General features: G+C 28.4%; 1 protein-coding gene across 2 annotated transcripts in view; it reads left to right on the top strand.

The window, feature by feature from the left end:
• The window catches only part of LOC107452964 (cell adhesion molecule Dscam1), an 89,011-nt gene that overhangs the window by 55,580 nt on the left and 17,940 nt on the right, over positions 1–15,491 (top strand). For both annotated transcript variants that reach the window (XR_015429887.1, XM_087153670.1), the window contains exons 10-17: positions 532–651; positions 1,845–2,018; positions 2,910–3,057; positions 7,324–7,472; positions 9,359–9,490; positions 9,767–9,928; positions 10,383–10,453; positions 14,804–15,035. Coding sequence is in view for 1 of the 2 variants with exons in the window: in XM_087153670.1 (XP_087009796.1) it covers positions 532–651; positions 1,845–2,018; positions 2,910–3,057; positions 7,324–7,472; positions 9,359–9,490; positions 9,767–9,928; positions 10,383–10,453; positions 14,804–15,035 (1,188 nt within the window). In the remaining variant the exon portion in view is untranslated. The remainder of the gene's footprint in view (positions 1–531; positions 652–1,844; positions 2,019–2,909; positions 3,058–7,323; positions 7,473–9,358; positions 9,491–9,766; positions 9,929–10,382; positions 10,454–14,803; positions 15,036–15,491) is intronic.

Here is a 15,491-nt window from a genome sequence, read left to right as displayed (position 1 = left end):
TGCGTACATATTTTGTTATTCTGCGTTTAACAGATGGACAGAAAGTATAAATTCTACGTTTATCTGACACACTTTCAGTTTCTCGCTTAATTTGATAAAACTAAACATTTTACTGCTAGACCACGATTACATCGAATCTTGAAAAGTAACAAGACCACAGCTCACCGTGCTACCATCTTCGGATAACTCATTTTACTAGTTATGAAGGTACTGGAAGTGAGGTAATGCGATATCAACGAGGTCGTCTCGAATTTTCAAAACTGGCAAGAGTGAAAAGTCTATTAGACTATTGACTTGTCTAATTCTCAAGGTGTTTCAGTTATCAAGGATTAATAAAAATTAATTTACTAATATTAAACTAATAATATTAAATATACAATGATATACTACTACTAATAAGGAAATAAAGTAATTCCTAATAGCAATAAATATTAAAAAATAAGAAAATTATTAATATAAGATATAAATATAAAACTTAAGTAAAAAAATATTAATTAATAAATAAATAATTAATATTAATAAATATTTCAGTGCCTCCAAAGTGGATTCTTCAACCTACTGACATTTCAACAGTTGCCGGTCGACCATCTCAGATTGACTGCCAAGCGGATGGTGTACCCCAACCGCATGTGCGTTGGAAAATGGCGATAAGTAAGTTTTATTGCAGTAAGCTTAAATAATGGCTTTGAAATTTTTTCTGAAATTACGACGAAAATTTCAAACACGTAGTAATAGATTTTACTTCGTAATAAGAAAAATATATTTTTCTAAAAAGAAAAACCTACCTTCGTTTCAAAATTTAAAATTTTGAATTTTTGGTCGGTGGATTGTTTGTTTGTTGTTCATTTACGTCGCACTAGAGTTGCACAATGGGCTATTGGCGACGGTGTGGGAAACATCCGTGAGGATGATCCGAAGACATGCCATCACAATTTTGATCCTCTGCAGAGGGGATGGCACTCCCACTTCGGTAGCCCGACGATCTGCACGCGAAGTCGAGCACTTTACGGTAGAACAGTTTAACGAGGACAAATACCGCACACCCTCGGTCCCTACGCAGACCGATCCAAGTGGTCTACCACCCGCACACTGACCGTTGCCAGTGATGCTTGACTTCGGTGATCTGCTAGGAACCGTGTCTTAACGATCAGTCCACTGCGGGACCTGGTCAGTGGAACACTGCATTTCTCAATTTTAAAACTAGTGTAATTATTTTTAAACAATTAATGAATCCAAGCTTATAAAAAAGCTTAATTAAATCGAACGAATAGTATATCGAAAAATCTTACTCATTCTAAAAGCTGCGCCAATCATTTGTTTCTCGATATTGAATTTATCCCATTTCCCTGTATTGATCTCAATGAAAACTACAATTTGCTTAACTAAACCCAGTAGTTATAGCTTTTAATTAAATAAATATATTTAAAATTTAAGAAACATTTTATTACAGTATGTGACTATTAAAATAAAAACGTATAAAAATAATTAATTGTTTTTTTCTTGAAAAGTAATTTTTTACGTATCTCTAATATTTCCAAGCTGACTTTTTTAAAAAAAATAAAAAAAAAAAAAATTTTTTACTATTTGCTATAAAAATTTTTTTTTTACTTTTTACTATAGTAAAAAATGTTATTTTAATCAAGTAAAGTGTTATATATGGATAATTATAATATTTTGATAAAGTAAAACGTGAGACATAGATAGATGTACTTTCAATAAAATACAATGCTAGTATAATGAAATTTACATAATTTTTGTTCAGAAACTGTGCAAATACTTAAATAGTCAGATTGATAAGCCTTCTAATAAGTACTGATTAGTATTTTGTATTTTTCTAATTTTAGATCAACCACCGGAACAGTTCAGAACTATTGTAAGCAGCTCTCATATACACATTTTAGTTAATGGTTCATTGAATTTTAGAAGCGTTGAAGCATCAGATGCCGGGTATTATTTGTGTGAAGCAAACAATGGCGTGGGTTCACCACTCAGTGCTATTGTACGTCTAACAGTGCACAGTAAGTGGGATTTAACAAATTCACATATACATTGAAAATTCCTTCTCCTCAAATTTTTTGTTGCTGAAATGTTAAGAAAAAGGTGAATTGATGAAAAAAATACATCTGCAACGTAATAATATCTTCAATACAGAATTCATTTATAAATATGACATCCAATGTATGAGTATTTTTAAAGAGGGTTGAAAGTATTTCTCTGACAATTATTTTTTTCAAGTCATTCAGATTATATTGATGTTTTTTTTAATAGTGAGTCATTTTTAAATTGTACAAACATAAACAACTCTTGCGTGTTAGCTAATCTCAAATAGTAAGAGTCAAACACATAATTTTATTTAAATGAAATATTTGTTAAATTAATTCAATTGTGAATCATTCTAACGCATTTTAAACGAACAAAACAAGCTAAATCGCTGTATTTTAATATAATTAACAATTTTTAACTATTAATTATATTTTTACAATTATTTAATATACATTTATAGTTTATTTTTAACTTTAGTGAATAAGTATGGTAAATGGAAAAAAATATCACTTTAAATAAGCCCATAAAGTCCCCCACGGTCCAGATCGATCGTTCGTTAATTTCATCATACGTTTTATATTAAGCAAATAATTAAATAATTTACGATGCTTTTTTTCTAGCTTTATTCTGATGATTTTATTTTTCAATGTTATTTTGTTATTCCTTTTTTTCGGGCTGTTTTTTTATACTGGAGCTTTTTATTCATAGTTCTTAATTTGTAACATACTGAAGACTCCTTTTCTGTATATAAAGTTTAGTAAATATTGAAACAGTGTTAAGTATTTAATGAACTATATTGCTGTGCTATTTATGCAATTTCTATTGCCCATGAATATTCTATACTTACTCTAAAATTCTTTAATTAGGTGCCCCACATTTCCTTACTAAATTTTTAGTAATAAGTGCTAGGCGTGGAGACAAAACAGTGATTGAATGCTCACCAGAGGGTGACCAACCTATTTCATTTACCTGGAGAAAAAATGGTGCCTTGCTGGATCTTACAAAAGAAACACGGTCTGTATTAAAACTTTTTTTTAAATTTAACTACTCTTCATTGCTATAAAATTATAAATCGTGTTATTTAATCATAACATGTTCCTGAAACCAAATAAGAGACCATTGACATACGATTTACTAATTTATAAATTTCGCACCTATTCTTAAGTGTTTTATCAGTTCAGTACCTTTAGTGGAGCAAAAAATAATTCTTATCCGAATTTCTGAAGAATAAAATTAGATATGTATTTATGCTTGAAAACACCATAACACTAATTGTGAATATTTACAAAGATTTTTATTTTTGTTCTAAAAATAACTTGTACGAACTAATAACATTTAAATTTTAGGAATAAGATTATATTATTATTGCTTGATGATCTAGTGTCGTCCAGTTTTGTTCTTTTACATTTGACTAAAATTTGTTGTAACCATTTTTCCATGATTTTGGTGTTCATTAACATTAAAATTTACATTAAAAACAAAGCATTACACACTTACAAATCAAAAAGTTATTTTTACAATTTAATTCAATGTAATAGCATTTAGTTTAAGATGATCACACACACTAATTTATAAAATGAAATTAAATTGTAGCACAGAGAGATACACATAGCACAGAGAGTTTATTTAGACAAGTTTAAATAGGTTAAATATAAACTAAGCAGATAAAAATTGTTAGTTATAAAATAATTTAATACAGTGATAGGAATTCGCGATCGCAACGCTCGAGTACGCCGTCTAGCGGGAGCCTGTAAATATCGGACATTAATTTATCACGTTTTCATTTAGTTCCATCAAAGTCATTGACTGAATCAGACGCCATTTTTTAGCAGCAAATAAGAAACAAAATTTCCCTAAGGAAAAGGCCGAAGATCTTGAAAAAAATCTCTAGAATATTAGTAAATCTTTCAGGAACAGAACACGCCAAACATTTGAAGAAAAATTCCTCGATAATTTTTAATTTCTATTATCAACAAACTTGCAACTGATGACTTCCGATTTCGGATACTGTTACAGATGTGTGTATTAAGGTAAAATGCATTTCTTCTGTCTTCAATTCATTACGAATTAAAGTGAAGTCAACATTGCTTTCGTCATTCCAGTGAATAAATATGAATTCAGAACATACAGAATTGTAATAATTATAGCATATTCTTCTTCGTTATAGAATAGTATATATTTCTGTATCCATATAATTCGGAAAACAACAATAAAAAATTATCCAAGTTACTTGAAATAGTGCCATTTGTGCTAATTCTTAATTAATTTAAATCGTTTTCTTGGTAAGTTTTTTTTAATTTTGAAAGAATAAGTTCAACTAGAATTCAGCTATTCTGTTTTTAGCTACATATTCAAATTCATATCAATTATAAAATTTTGCTGTGTAGTATGTTGTCTAAAAGTAATGAAGGTATAAACTATGTATCTATTATTTGAGAATAAAGTTTTCAAACAAGGAACTTATCATTTTGGAATTCTCCGGGAATCATAAATCAGGTAAGTGCAATGATTTTTACAATAAAAAATTTGCTTGTAAATATTTTTTTTTTCATTTGATGATGGTTCTCTACAGAATGGTTTTTTACGTCTGATTAAGAACTATAAGAATAATAAAAAAAGAAACAATATGAAAGTTTTTATTTCAATGTTAATAATTCTTAAAATCGTTTTTTTTATCCTAAGAATTCTTTATTTTCCGTTTTTTAGTTTATAACTTTTTGATAAAAATTGTTCTCAAAATACTTTTGAAAAATTAAATGGTATAACATTATGTGTTTATGTATACTTCTTGTATATTCCAATGTTTGAAATAATATGATTCAGAAAAGTATGGAATAAAAATTCGGTACTTACGACGTATTAACGCCACCGCCGCTACAGATTTGGCGGTTTTTAAGTGCCGCCAATCTACACTTAAAATTTTTGCGACAGTTCATAAAATAAAACACTTTATTTAAAATCAAAATAGTTAATTGGATTTCGGTGGAAAATGAGCCGATATAGAGTTTAGCATAGATTCAAAACAATCATATCGCCATATGAACTCTGATGAATAAGATTCCAAATGAAATAACATTTCCAAAACGTACGTTTGCCAAGATAAAGTTTTATGTTGTGGGAATTGGTACATTTCCGTTTTTTCGGTAAAATATTTCCCTCCTGAAAAAATAAAATTGCATCTTGTTTTGTTTTTGGCAAATCCCAAAGACGAATATTCGTAGCACTAAAAATGGCGACAAAAAAGAATTGTTTTTTTTTTTGTTTTTGTTTCGTCAGCATTCTTTATTTTACGTTTCTTAGTTTCTAAATAATGATTTTTATTGAAACTTGAAATTTTTTGATAAAAATTGTTGTCAAAAAACGTTGTTTACAAAATTAAATTTCATAAAATTATGAGGCTTATGTATACTTTTTGTTCATTTTAATTTTTGAACTAATATGATTCTTAAAACTATAGAACGTAAAGTTTAAATGGGCCTTTCATGTTATATCATTAAATTTAGTAATACTATTTCTCGGGCATTAGGTTTTAACTCTTATAAGAATATACATATTTTTTTCTGTTAATGTACAAATATTTTTCCGATGTGTTTTGGATATTCCTTCTCTAATAAAAATAGATACCATTTTGTTTTCGGTTGTACAAGAAAGAAGATCAAGCATTTTTCTTTTTTAAATTTAATAAGCCACATTAAAGAAGGAACGTTGCAATGCTACACGCTACATTAACGACGTCTCCAGAGTAACTGAATAACGGTTCATATGGAAATCGCAGGTAAGCGTCTCATACAACAACGCCCCCTATAGTTCGTTGCGATCGCGAATCTAAAAATTAAAATTTAATCATTCATTGTTTCAAATTTAACAACATTCATACATTTTATAACGGTGAACTTTAGTTTCAGTTATATAGCAGTGTGCAGGGCAACAATAAATTCATGACATGTTGTCCTCAATTGTAAAAAAAAAATTGCTGACTACGTCCCAAAGTATACAAAAAATTTTGAAAACGGACATAATTCGTGAACAGTGCGATTGCGACATAATTCGTGAACAGTGCGATTGCGCGTGAACTTGGTTTGCGCTTTCAGCATTATTGGTGGTTAGATTTACCTATTTTTTTTCTTAAAGTTGGTCAAAGCATTCAATTCAATCGAAACTGATATTATATTATACAGCAGTTTTTCTTAGTGTGAATTCAAATATCTACATATTTTTACTGTATCCTAAATGAATAGAAAAAGATTGTAGAGTAGGCTTAAAGAATAAAGAGAAGCAATAAAAAATAGTCGCAATAAAAAGTTATGTATACTAATAATTGTGCTAAGCTGCTTTGTTTTTCTTTTTTTCAGCTGGCGCGCATTTTTCAAGATTTTCTTCTTAGTAAAATATCAAAATTTTTTAAGATTTTTATTAAGTTTTTCACAAATACTATTCGAATGAAAAGAAACTGTATTTGTTTCTGTCATCCTCTTTTAACTAGGTAAAGTGAACTATTTGCTGTAGACAATAGAGTTCGTATTATAAACAATTCTTAAAGAATTAGTTTGTTATTAAACTAGAATCATTAATAATATATTCGTCACATGCGTTGATCATGTGCTAGTGTAAACAATTATGTTAGTATTTCCTCCAACAGTTTGATTATTTGTGAAATAATACAAACTATTTTTTTGAATACTGAACAAAAATAATTCTTGTCTAAGAAAAGTGATTTATATATGTAAAAAAAGATGAAATATTCAATTTTTGTATTAAGATAAATTATATTAAATCGCAAGCTATATTACTTTTATAGATCTAGCATGCTTTTAGTAAGACAATTCCCAAGCACTTCCAAAAAAACTGCGAAAATTTTTAGTCATTTTTATTCTTCCTATTTAATAAGTTATTGCTATTAACCAACATAAATACAATGAGCTTGAACTAATACAGAAAATATTGTTAAAAACATTTAAAACAATTAATTTTAAGAGATTTGCATTTTTCCAATAGAACTTATATAAATTTACGAGGAAAGTTCTAGATTCTAGAAACAACTGAAATAAGTTTTCATACGAAAGTATTCTGTGAATAAAATCTAATGAAAAGTAAAAACTCAAAAGGGTTTTATTGTATTTAGTTATATGGTAATTGTCTTTTAATACTAATCTTTCCAATAAAATCAATATTTTAAGATAATATTATTGATATATATCAGGTCATAATAATTTTATAATCTTTATTTTATTTGATAGCAGATATTCTATTGACTAATGTGATTCATTCTTTTCTTATCAGTTATTCCCAGACATCGGAAACCATTGGAAAAGGAGAGAAATCGATCTTGACGATAGAAAAAGCGGAAAGGAGGGATTCTGCTTTAATAACGTGCACTGCCACAAATAACTTTGGGGAAGATTCCATTAATATTCAAGTCACAGTACAAGGTTGGTATATAATATTTTTCCTTCAATACATGCCCCCCTCATAACATGGGAACTGAATAAATTTCGACAAGAATATTAACTACTTTTTACAATTCTTTTGGGTTGAACTAAAATGGCAGTGAGATATTTTCACTTTGATAAGAAAAAAAATCATATGAGTTTGTCTAACTTCAGATTGCGTAAATTAGTTATTCAATAACAGAATGTTAAGAGAGCTTGAAGCATTCATATTTTTTGAGGTTAAATTTATGAATGCAGAGAAAAATTAGAATTTAATGGATGCGTGTTACCAAACCTTATCGCTTCTATTTCATGATGTGGTCTATTGAAGGAATTTAAGTCATATCAAGTCAATCAAGCAATTGTATAAAGTTATAACATTTTGAGACACTAGCCTAGTTATTAAATCATATCACATATCGCACAGCTCACAAAGAGGAGAGGCTTTGCTATAGTATGCCAGAAATAAACCAAAAATTAAGCAAGAAAAGTTTCTTTTTTTAGCATTTTTCTCTGACAAGACTTTCAGCAAATTCTTTTACTGGAGCCGTGATGGCTAAGGGCATAGAGAGCTTGCTTTTCAGTGAAGTGAACTAAGTTCGAACCCAATAATAACTAGTCGATTCGAATTCCACATCCGGCTTGCACTGACCACAGTGTTGACGCAAAATATCCTCAGTGGTGGACATGGGTTAAAATCCTTTTGCAATCAGACTGACCTTGGCAGAATCTCATGTTTTTCCTCTCCATGTAATGTAAAGGCGGTTTAGTTTCATCGAAAAGGCCTCCGCGAAAGCAAGTTTCTCAAAATCTGTTATCTTCTGGATCAGGTTTAAAATAATAAGTCGGATCGACTGTTCAACGACGGTTATAAGAAGAAAAAAAAATTACTGACTCCTTTGACAAGAGTTTGCGCTTTCACCAAGTGCGCTTCTAGTGCAGTATACGTAGCTGTCAGTCTCAGAAATTCTCTAACTTTCTTGGTAAATAAATAATTTTTTGAACTCAAAAAATTTTAAAGCCTTTATAATCTCCAATGAGACCTTCTCTTTTTGATGCCGAGATATAACAGCTGCGCGCTACTGTTTGATAATAATTTCCCAGCTTCTGAGCTCCGCTTGATTTGGAACAAAGAATATAAAAGGCTGCCAGTCTTTGAAAAATGTTCCCAACGATCACAAATAATTAAGTTAGAAATCTATTAATCTGTCTATTGCATGTGGTCAAAAAATTACGATCTCAAATTTTTGTAGTAGACCTTACGGCACAAATAGATATTATTATTTCTTCGTTGAAAATACCAGTTTAAAACTATTAAAGTTTAGGTACTAATTATAGCCAAACAGATGAATTTATTTATTATGCACTGTGAAAATTCTGGATAAAGTTACTGTAAAATGTACTGACACCATGTGCATAATACTTACATAAAATCCATTTTTATCGTAAACTTTTATACCGTAACTTTCTCACTATTATTCATGTAATTGCAGTGATTCGTATATTAACTGCTGTATTACTGTAAAAATTACGGTATAATTAATACGGTATATAAAAACTAAATATTACTTTAAAAATTACGGTATAATCAGCACAGTATTTTTCCAAAGTTTGATTTGGAATTTTTTACAGTGTGAAGCTAACAAAATTATTCCTATTAAAATAATTGAAAGAAAAATCTTTCTGAAATATAAGTGGGATTCTTAAAAATATTTGTTGGAGCGTTGATGAAGAAAAATAAACATAAATGGTTTACTTTAGAAAGACAATAAAAAAAATAAAAAAATAATTGCAAGGCGATAAAAAAGTGCTTTTGCGAAAGTCTTTTTATTGAAAAATTATGAAGCATACTACGAATTGAATGTAAATTTTACATTTTACTATAGACATACCTGACGCTCCTCAGAATTTAGAGGTTTATGATGTTGCAAGTCGAAGTGTTCGACTGACGTGGAAGCGCCCCTTTGATGGAAATTTTCCAATTACAAGATACACTATCATGTGGAGGAGGATAGACGGTAATAATTTTTTATTCAAATGGTAATTAAAAAATTTTTTGTCGTTGATAATTGATTGTTGTTGATAGTTACAGTTTGTTTTGTCATCCACACATTCTTTAAGGAATTGATTCATAGCTTGAGTAGATATTGTATTTGATATCATTGTATACCTACTTAAAAATTTATTATTTAAAAAATTGTTGGAAATAGATATAATTCGCTCCACAAAGGCAAGGAAAAACTATATGAAGAAAAAATGATTTAATGTAATGTTATCGTTTATATTTTATTCAGATGAATTTGTTGGGGGTCCACTGCATGTTCCTGGAAGTGAAACAACTCTTATTATTCGAGGATTAAAGCCAAATACTAGATATTTCTTTCGTGTAAAATGTGAAAATGCATTGGGAGAGAGCCAATTTGGTGCAGAAGTTGCTATTACGACAATGGAAGAACGTAGGTATAATGGCTTTGGTTCTTATTTCATATAAAAATGATAATGTCCTTAAATGACATAATTTAAAAATTTCTGTAGTGATTTTAAATTTCGGTTTCATTGGCATCTCCATTTTTTTTTAATTTCGAAATTCAATAAAACTTAAAAAAATAAAACGGGCTGAAACAAATATGATTTTGCACAAAAATGATTTCTTTATTTTGTAAGGTATTTATGTCTTCTTATTAATCAACTATTTTCAATGTTATTAAATAATCAGAAAAGGTAATCTTAGAAATCTGCAAACAATTTTAATTTAACAATCTTATTATTAAATAGCATCAAATATTAATTAAAACTCATTTATTTTGAAAAAGCAACTATAAAATAAAGTAATTACGATATTTTTATTTATTCTTTACATTTAACTTATCTTGTATATTACTGCTTCAATAGTAGTTTTTTTAATTTCAGCACCATCAGTCTCTCCGCAGTATGTTAAAGCTACAGCAATTACATCTAAATTAATCAATGTCACATGGCAGGTAAGTTTTTAAAATTAATAAAACTGCTACATATTATAATTTGATTTTAATTCGGTAAAATCATATTCGCTAAAAATCATATATCCATTTAAAATCTTATTTTCTGAAAATAAAAATGAAACGCAAGTTTGGAAAAGCACAATTTAATATTCCGATTGAATTTCATGAATTTCAAATCCCTGAAATTAATAAATGTGCTTAACAAACGCATTGCTCTAAATGTTCTCCTTTCAAATCTTAACTTAATTAACTCTTTCACTGGAACAATATTTCCTTATGCGTTGTAATTTATAGAACTCATCTGTATGCAAATTACTTTGATTATATTTTTTTTCCTTATTTAATGATCTGGAACTCTGAAACAACTCTTATCAGCTTCAGAAATTATTCCTCAGTTAGCACTTGCCGATCAATCAGCTGATGAAAAAATGCCTCTTTGTCGAAATTGATGGAGTTTAAGGAATGAATCTGAAAATTTAATGGAATCCCGTAATTAAAACCTTAACGGAAAAATTTTGGAACTATTTCTTTGTCCATTAATAATGTAAATGTGGATCTTGCTAAGAGCTTTTGGACTTTGATGGATCATTTTAATTATGCCAAGAAAGGGGTTGGGGATTATTTTGAAATCGGAAGTCTCTTTACTCCGAAGATGTTGCAATATTTGAGTTAGGGATTAGTCTTATATTTCATCCAGAATAAGTAGTTAACTCTTAAACTTAATCAAATTGACCCCATCTTGAAGAAATAAGTGTTGAAATGGTTAAGATTTTATTTAGTCTAGGCAATTTATAAAGGAAAAAAAAGATATTTAAAAAATTAATAAAATAGGAAAGTAATTTCAGCCGTTTAAATTTAAGGGGAGAAGTATATTTTTGGAATCAGAAAAAGTAAGTTATTGGTTATATTGAATATATATTTTTATTTTTAAATGTCTTTTTCATTAAGGTAAATTACAAAAATATTTTCATTTGCACATCAAATATATCAAGTTCCGAGGATAAATTTTAAACGCTCTGTTGCAAAAAAAATAAATAAATAAATAAATAAATAAAGAATGACATTTTTTATGCATTTTAAACTCGGAGCTGCAAAACTGACTAATATGGGCCGGGCCATGTCCCATCCCCTTCAGACACCGCTTCAGAAGGGATGGGGTTTGATCCTCGACTCCGCTAAGATCCACCGAGTGCATGCGATATACGCACTCGTAGAATCTGTTTCTTCAAAAGTGCTATGGTTGATTGCTGAACTGTAACCTAGGTGCATGGATCTGTAGAAAGTTTCACTCCTTCAGACCTATGTTTAAATAGAGGAAGTGGTATCACAAAAATTGTAATGGAATGTTTTTGGATCATCCTCAGGGATGTTTCTCAGACCATCACTGATAACCCATTATGCAGCTCCAGTGCGACGTAAATACAGTACTTACCTACCTCAAAACTGATAAAATACTTCATGATATACTTTTTTTAACACTCCAATTGGGCGAGATTCGCCTAACCAGATGAAAATTATTAAAATCAATGAATAATGCCTAATATTCATAAATTTTCATGAACAGTGAGAAATGAGAGAATTATAAAGTGCGAGATTTTTGTTATTCTTTTATTTTTCATCTCAATTCGACCACCATCGAATAAATTCATTATTCAATTATATAAATTTAAATTACATAATTCGAATTGCAAGAAATTTGTTTTAATTACTTTACAAAAATGTTTGTTAAATGAAACATTTATTTATTGCATGAAAGAATAAATAATTAATAAAAATTGCTTTTTATCTGAATCATCTTCGAATAAATTAATTTCACATCTTTTAATTAATTATTTTTTATTTTTTTACAATTTTATTCATTATTAATGTAATAATTATAATCGTTATTGTATTTTTATTTTTCTTACATTTCCGTAGAAGTTTCCGAGAACTGAGAAAAAAGTGAAATTGGCATTTAGTATGTGAAAGGTCAAGAATTAGATAAAATTACTCAGCGTGATATATTTATTTTAACTCACTGCACAATTATTCAATTGTTTAATTCATCGAATATAGGTCCTTTAATCTAAATAACACTTTACCTCTTGTAATTTTTCCAGCAATAACTTTCATTTCTAAAAAGATTAATTTCGAGTGCAAGACTTATACTGGATGAATTAAATATCTAATTAAAAGTACAGAGCTTTTAAATAAAGCTGAATAAAATGTTAAAAATACTCCCAAGTGTTAGCTATATAAATTATATTTATGTCATTATTATTTGAAAAATATAGATATTCTAAAAGAATCCTTTTTTTACAATACCTACTCTAAATGAAAAGATGAAAAAAATTTAAAAGGAAAAACTTATGAATTTCAATTAATATTTAATAATAGCAAAAATTTATGATTAGCAAAAATACTACTTTACGAAGTATCTTATTTAATTATTTTTTCCTATTACTAGAAGTTTTGATGCATACGAGTTAAAGGACATATTTGCTATATGACTATAAAAACAAGAAGTCCCACCATTTAAAAAATTAAAAAAGTTGCCATAGGTGTACAGAACTATACATTTAAATTATAGTACGTAATATAGAAAAAAATGTTTCATCATACCTTTTGTTAAATAATAGTAGGAAATAAATAAATAGTAGGAATTTTTATATAAAAAGCATTCCTTTTTTGTGTGTCTTATGTCTATATATATATATATATATATATATATATATATATATTTGATATTCATATACAATTTCCGAAACATTCCTCGTTCTAATGAATACGAAACTAAATTAAAAATTTATATATTTGCTTTTATTCTCGAAAAATATAATAGCAATGACTAGGTTATGTTGACTTTGAATGAAAATTAATACAGTATTTTTCGATCCATATTACAAAACGCAGATATATTGTATAACAAACAAGAAAGAAAGTGGGAGAAGCTAAAAGTTTAAAATAAATGGCATCTACAGCTGGTTAATTATCATTCATGATAAACTTTTCAAGTTGGGATTCGAAGAAATATTTTAAGTTTATCAAAACACTTGTTTTCATAGTGAACAGAATTAAAAATACGTTAGAAGAAGAAACATAATAATACTTTATTTTATGACGAAAGTCAGCTATGAAATATAATGAGTTGCTTGGTGAATATTATTAAATAAATTTTCTCACTAGAAGAAACTGTTATTTCAATAAAAATAGGAATTATTTATAGCTAAAGCATTGTTTAGAGTAAACTATAATAAGTTCAAGTATAATAAGTTTATAATGATCAAATATTCGAAAAGGTAATTTTATTTCTTATCTGAAATAAAAATCTACTTACTTTTCCAAAACTACTTCATTCTAACTTTTCTACTTCATTCAAATTTGTTTCACAAAGAGCGTCTGAAGATTGGTATTCAACGCATTCCCATATTTCTGTTACATTTATTTACAAATTTAGAGGAAGGTATCAGTTTGAAAACATGCTAAGTTTCAGAATTGTGATAGGTATATTTTCGTTTTAGAAACAGGTGTACTTACTTAAAAATAGTATGCTCACATACTCCATATTTAGCAAAGCATTCTTTCCATATTTAACAAAGCTACTTTCATATTTAACAAAGCCACTTTCATATTTAACAAAGCATTAATTTCCATATATACATTTACAAGTGTACAAAGATAAACATTTTAAAGTAAACTGCATATTATAGCATTTGGCAACAGATGTCCTTATTATTTTTCAGAGGACAATTATCTTATCTCACTACTCATATGTGTTGTGTCGTTCCGACGATACAAACACTTGAACTTACCGTGAAACAAATATTTAAAGTAACTACAATTCTTAAATTATAATTAACAGGAGAAATTTTTATATATTAATATTAAATCGTGAAGTATGAGATTGGTTAAAGAAGAGACATTGTTGGTTGATATCCCACAAATGCAAGGAACTATTTCATTCAAGAACGTGTGCACGCATATTTTCTCTACAATTTTGTCTTGTATCCTGGCTGACCAGAGTCAATGAATTTCTGAAAAGCAAGTCTTATAGCACTTTTGAAATTAAATTACTTTTCTATTAAAAGTTATCCAATTTTAGAAAGAAGTGAAAGTCAGTGAAGGGCTAGGTCTAGTATGTTAGGTGGAGAAAGAAATTCCAATTCCTAAAGTTTTGCCTGCCATCTGTTCAGTGTGTGATTTGACAATTCCAGGCAATCAGACAGAGGTTGAGAATTTTTAATTAATCTAGGTTATCTTAAAGTTTTTGCATCATTATCATACTGCGTTGTGTTTCTTGAAGATTCATCCTCGTTTAAACTGTATTTTTAAATATATCGTTGAATTAAAAATAAAGTTCTTATTTTTTAGATCCCCAAAGAAGATGCAAAGAGCATAGATGGCTTTTACGTTGGTTACAGAATGAGATCTAGCAAAGACCCATTCACTTTTAAACCGGTTCAACTCTCGAATGGAGGCTTACAACAATTTGAAATAGGTAATTTGAACCGCTATACGGAATACACTGTCGTAGTTCAAGCATACAATGGTAGAGGTGCGGGGCCACCTTCGGAGGAAGCGTATGTCAGAACACTGGAATTTGGTAAGATATTTTAAGCAATGTATAAAAATTCTAAAATTGGACATGCATCACTATATCTTAAATTATCAAAATCTTTTTTTTTTAAATTTAGTAATACCTAAATTTAAAAAATAATAAAAATTTGTTGAAATAAATATTTACTATGGCTTATCGACTTTATTTTTTCTTTTACTAATTGTAATAATATAAAAATTCCGATATCGTTCAGCGTAAGTGGTTGATTCTGTTTCTTATTTTTAAAATCCTTTAATCAGATCTTTAGGGAACATGTGTGGATATTTACTACTATGTTTGAAAAATATTGTTGAGAGTTTCTTTGATATATTTTTTTTCGCAAGACATTAAAATAAGCTTTATTCTCTTAAATATATTGCATACACTTTTATCTAGTTATAAAGCCTGAACTCAGCAATTAAACTGTTTCAAATTGTTAATGATTAAAGAAAAATAATTTTT

This window comes from Parasteatoda tepidariorum, chromosome 10, assembly GCF_982258835.1.
Source record: "Parasteatoda tepidariorum strain Cologne lab strain chromosome 10, Ptep-v5.0, whole genome shotgun sequence".
In the NCBI taxonomy this organism is placed as follows: Eukaryota; Metazoa; Arthropoda; class Arachnida; order Araneae; family Theridiidae; genus Parasteatoda; species Parasteatoda tepidariorum.
This window is presented reverse-complemented; position numbering and strand designations above follow the sequence as displayed.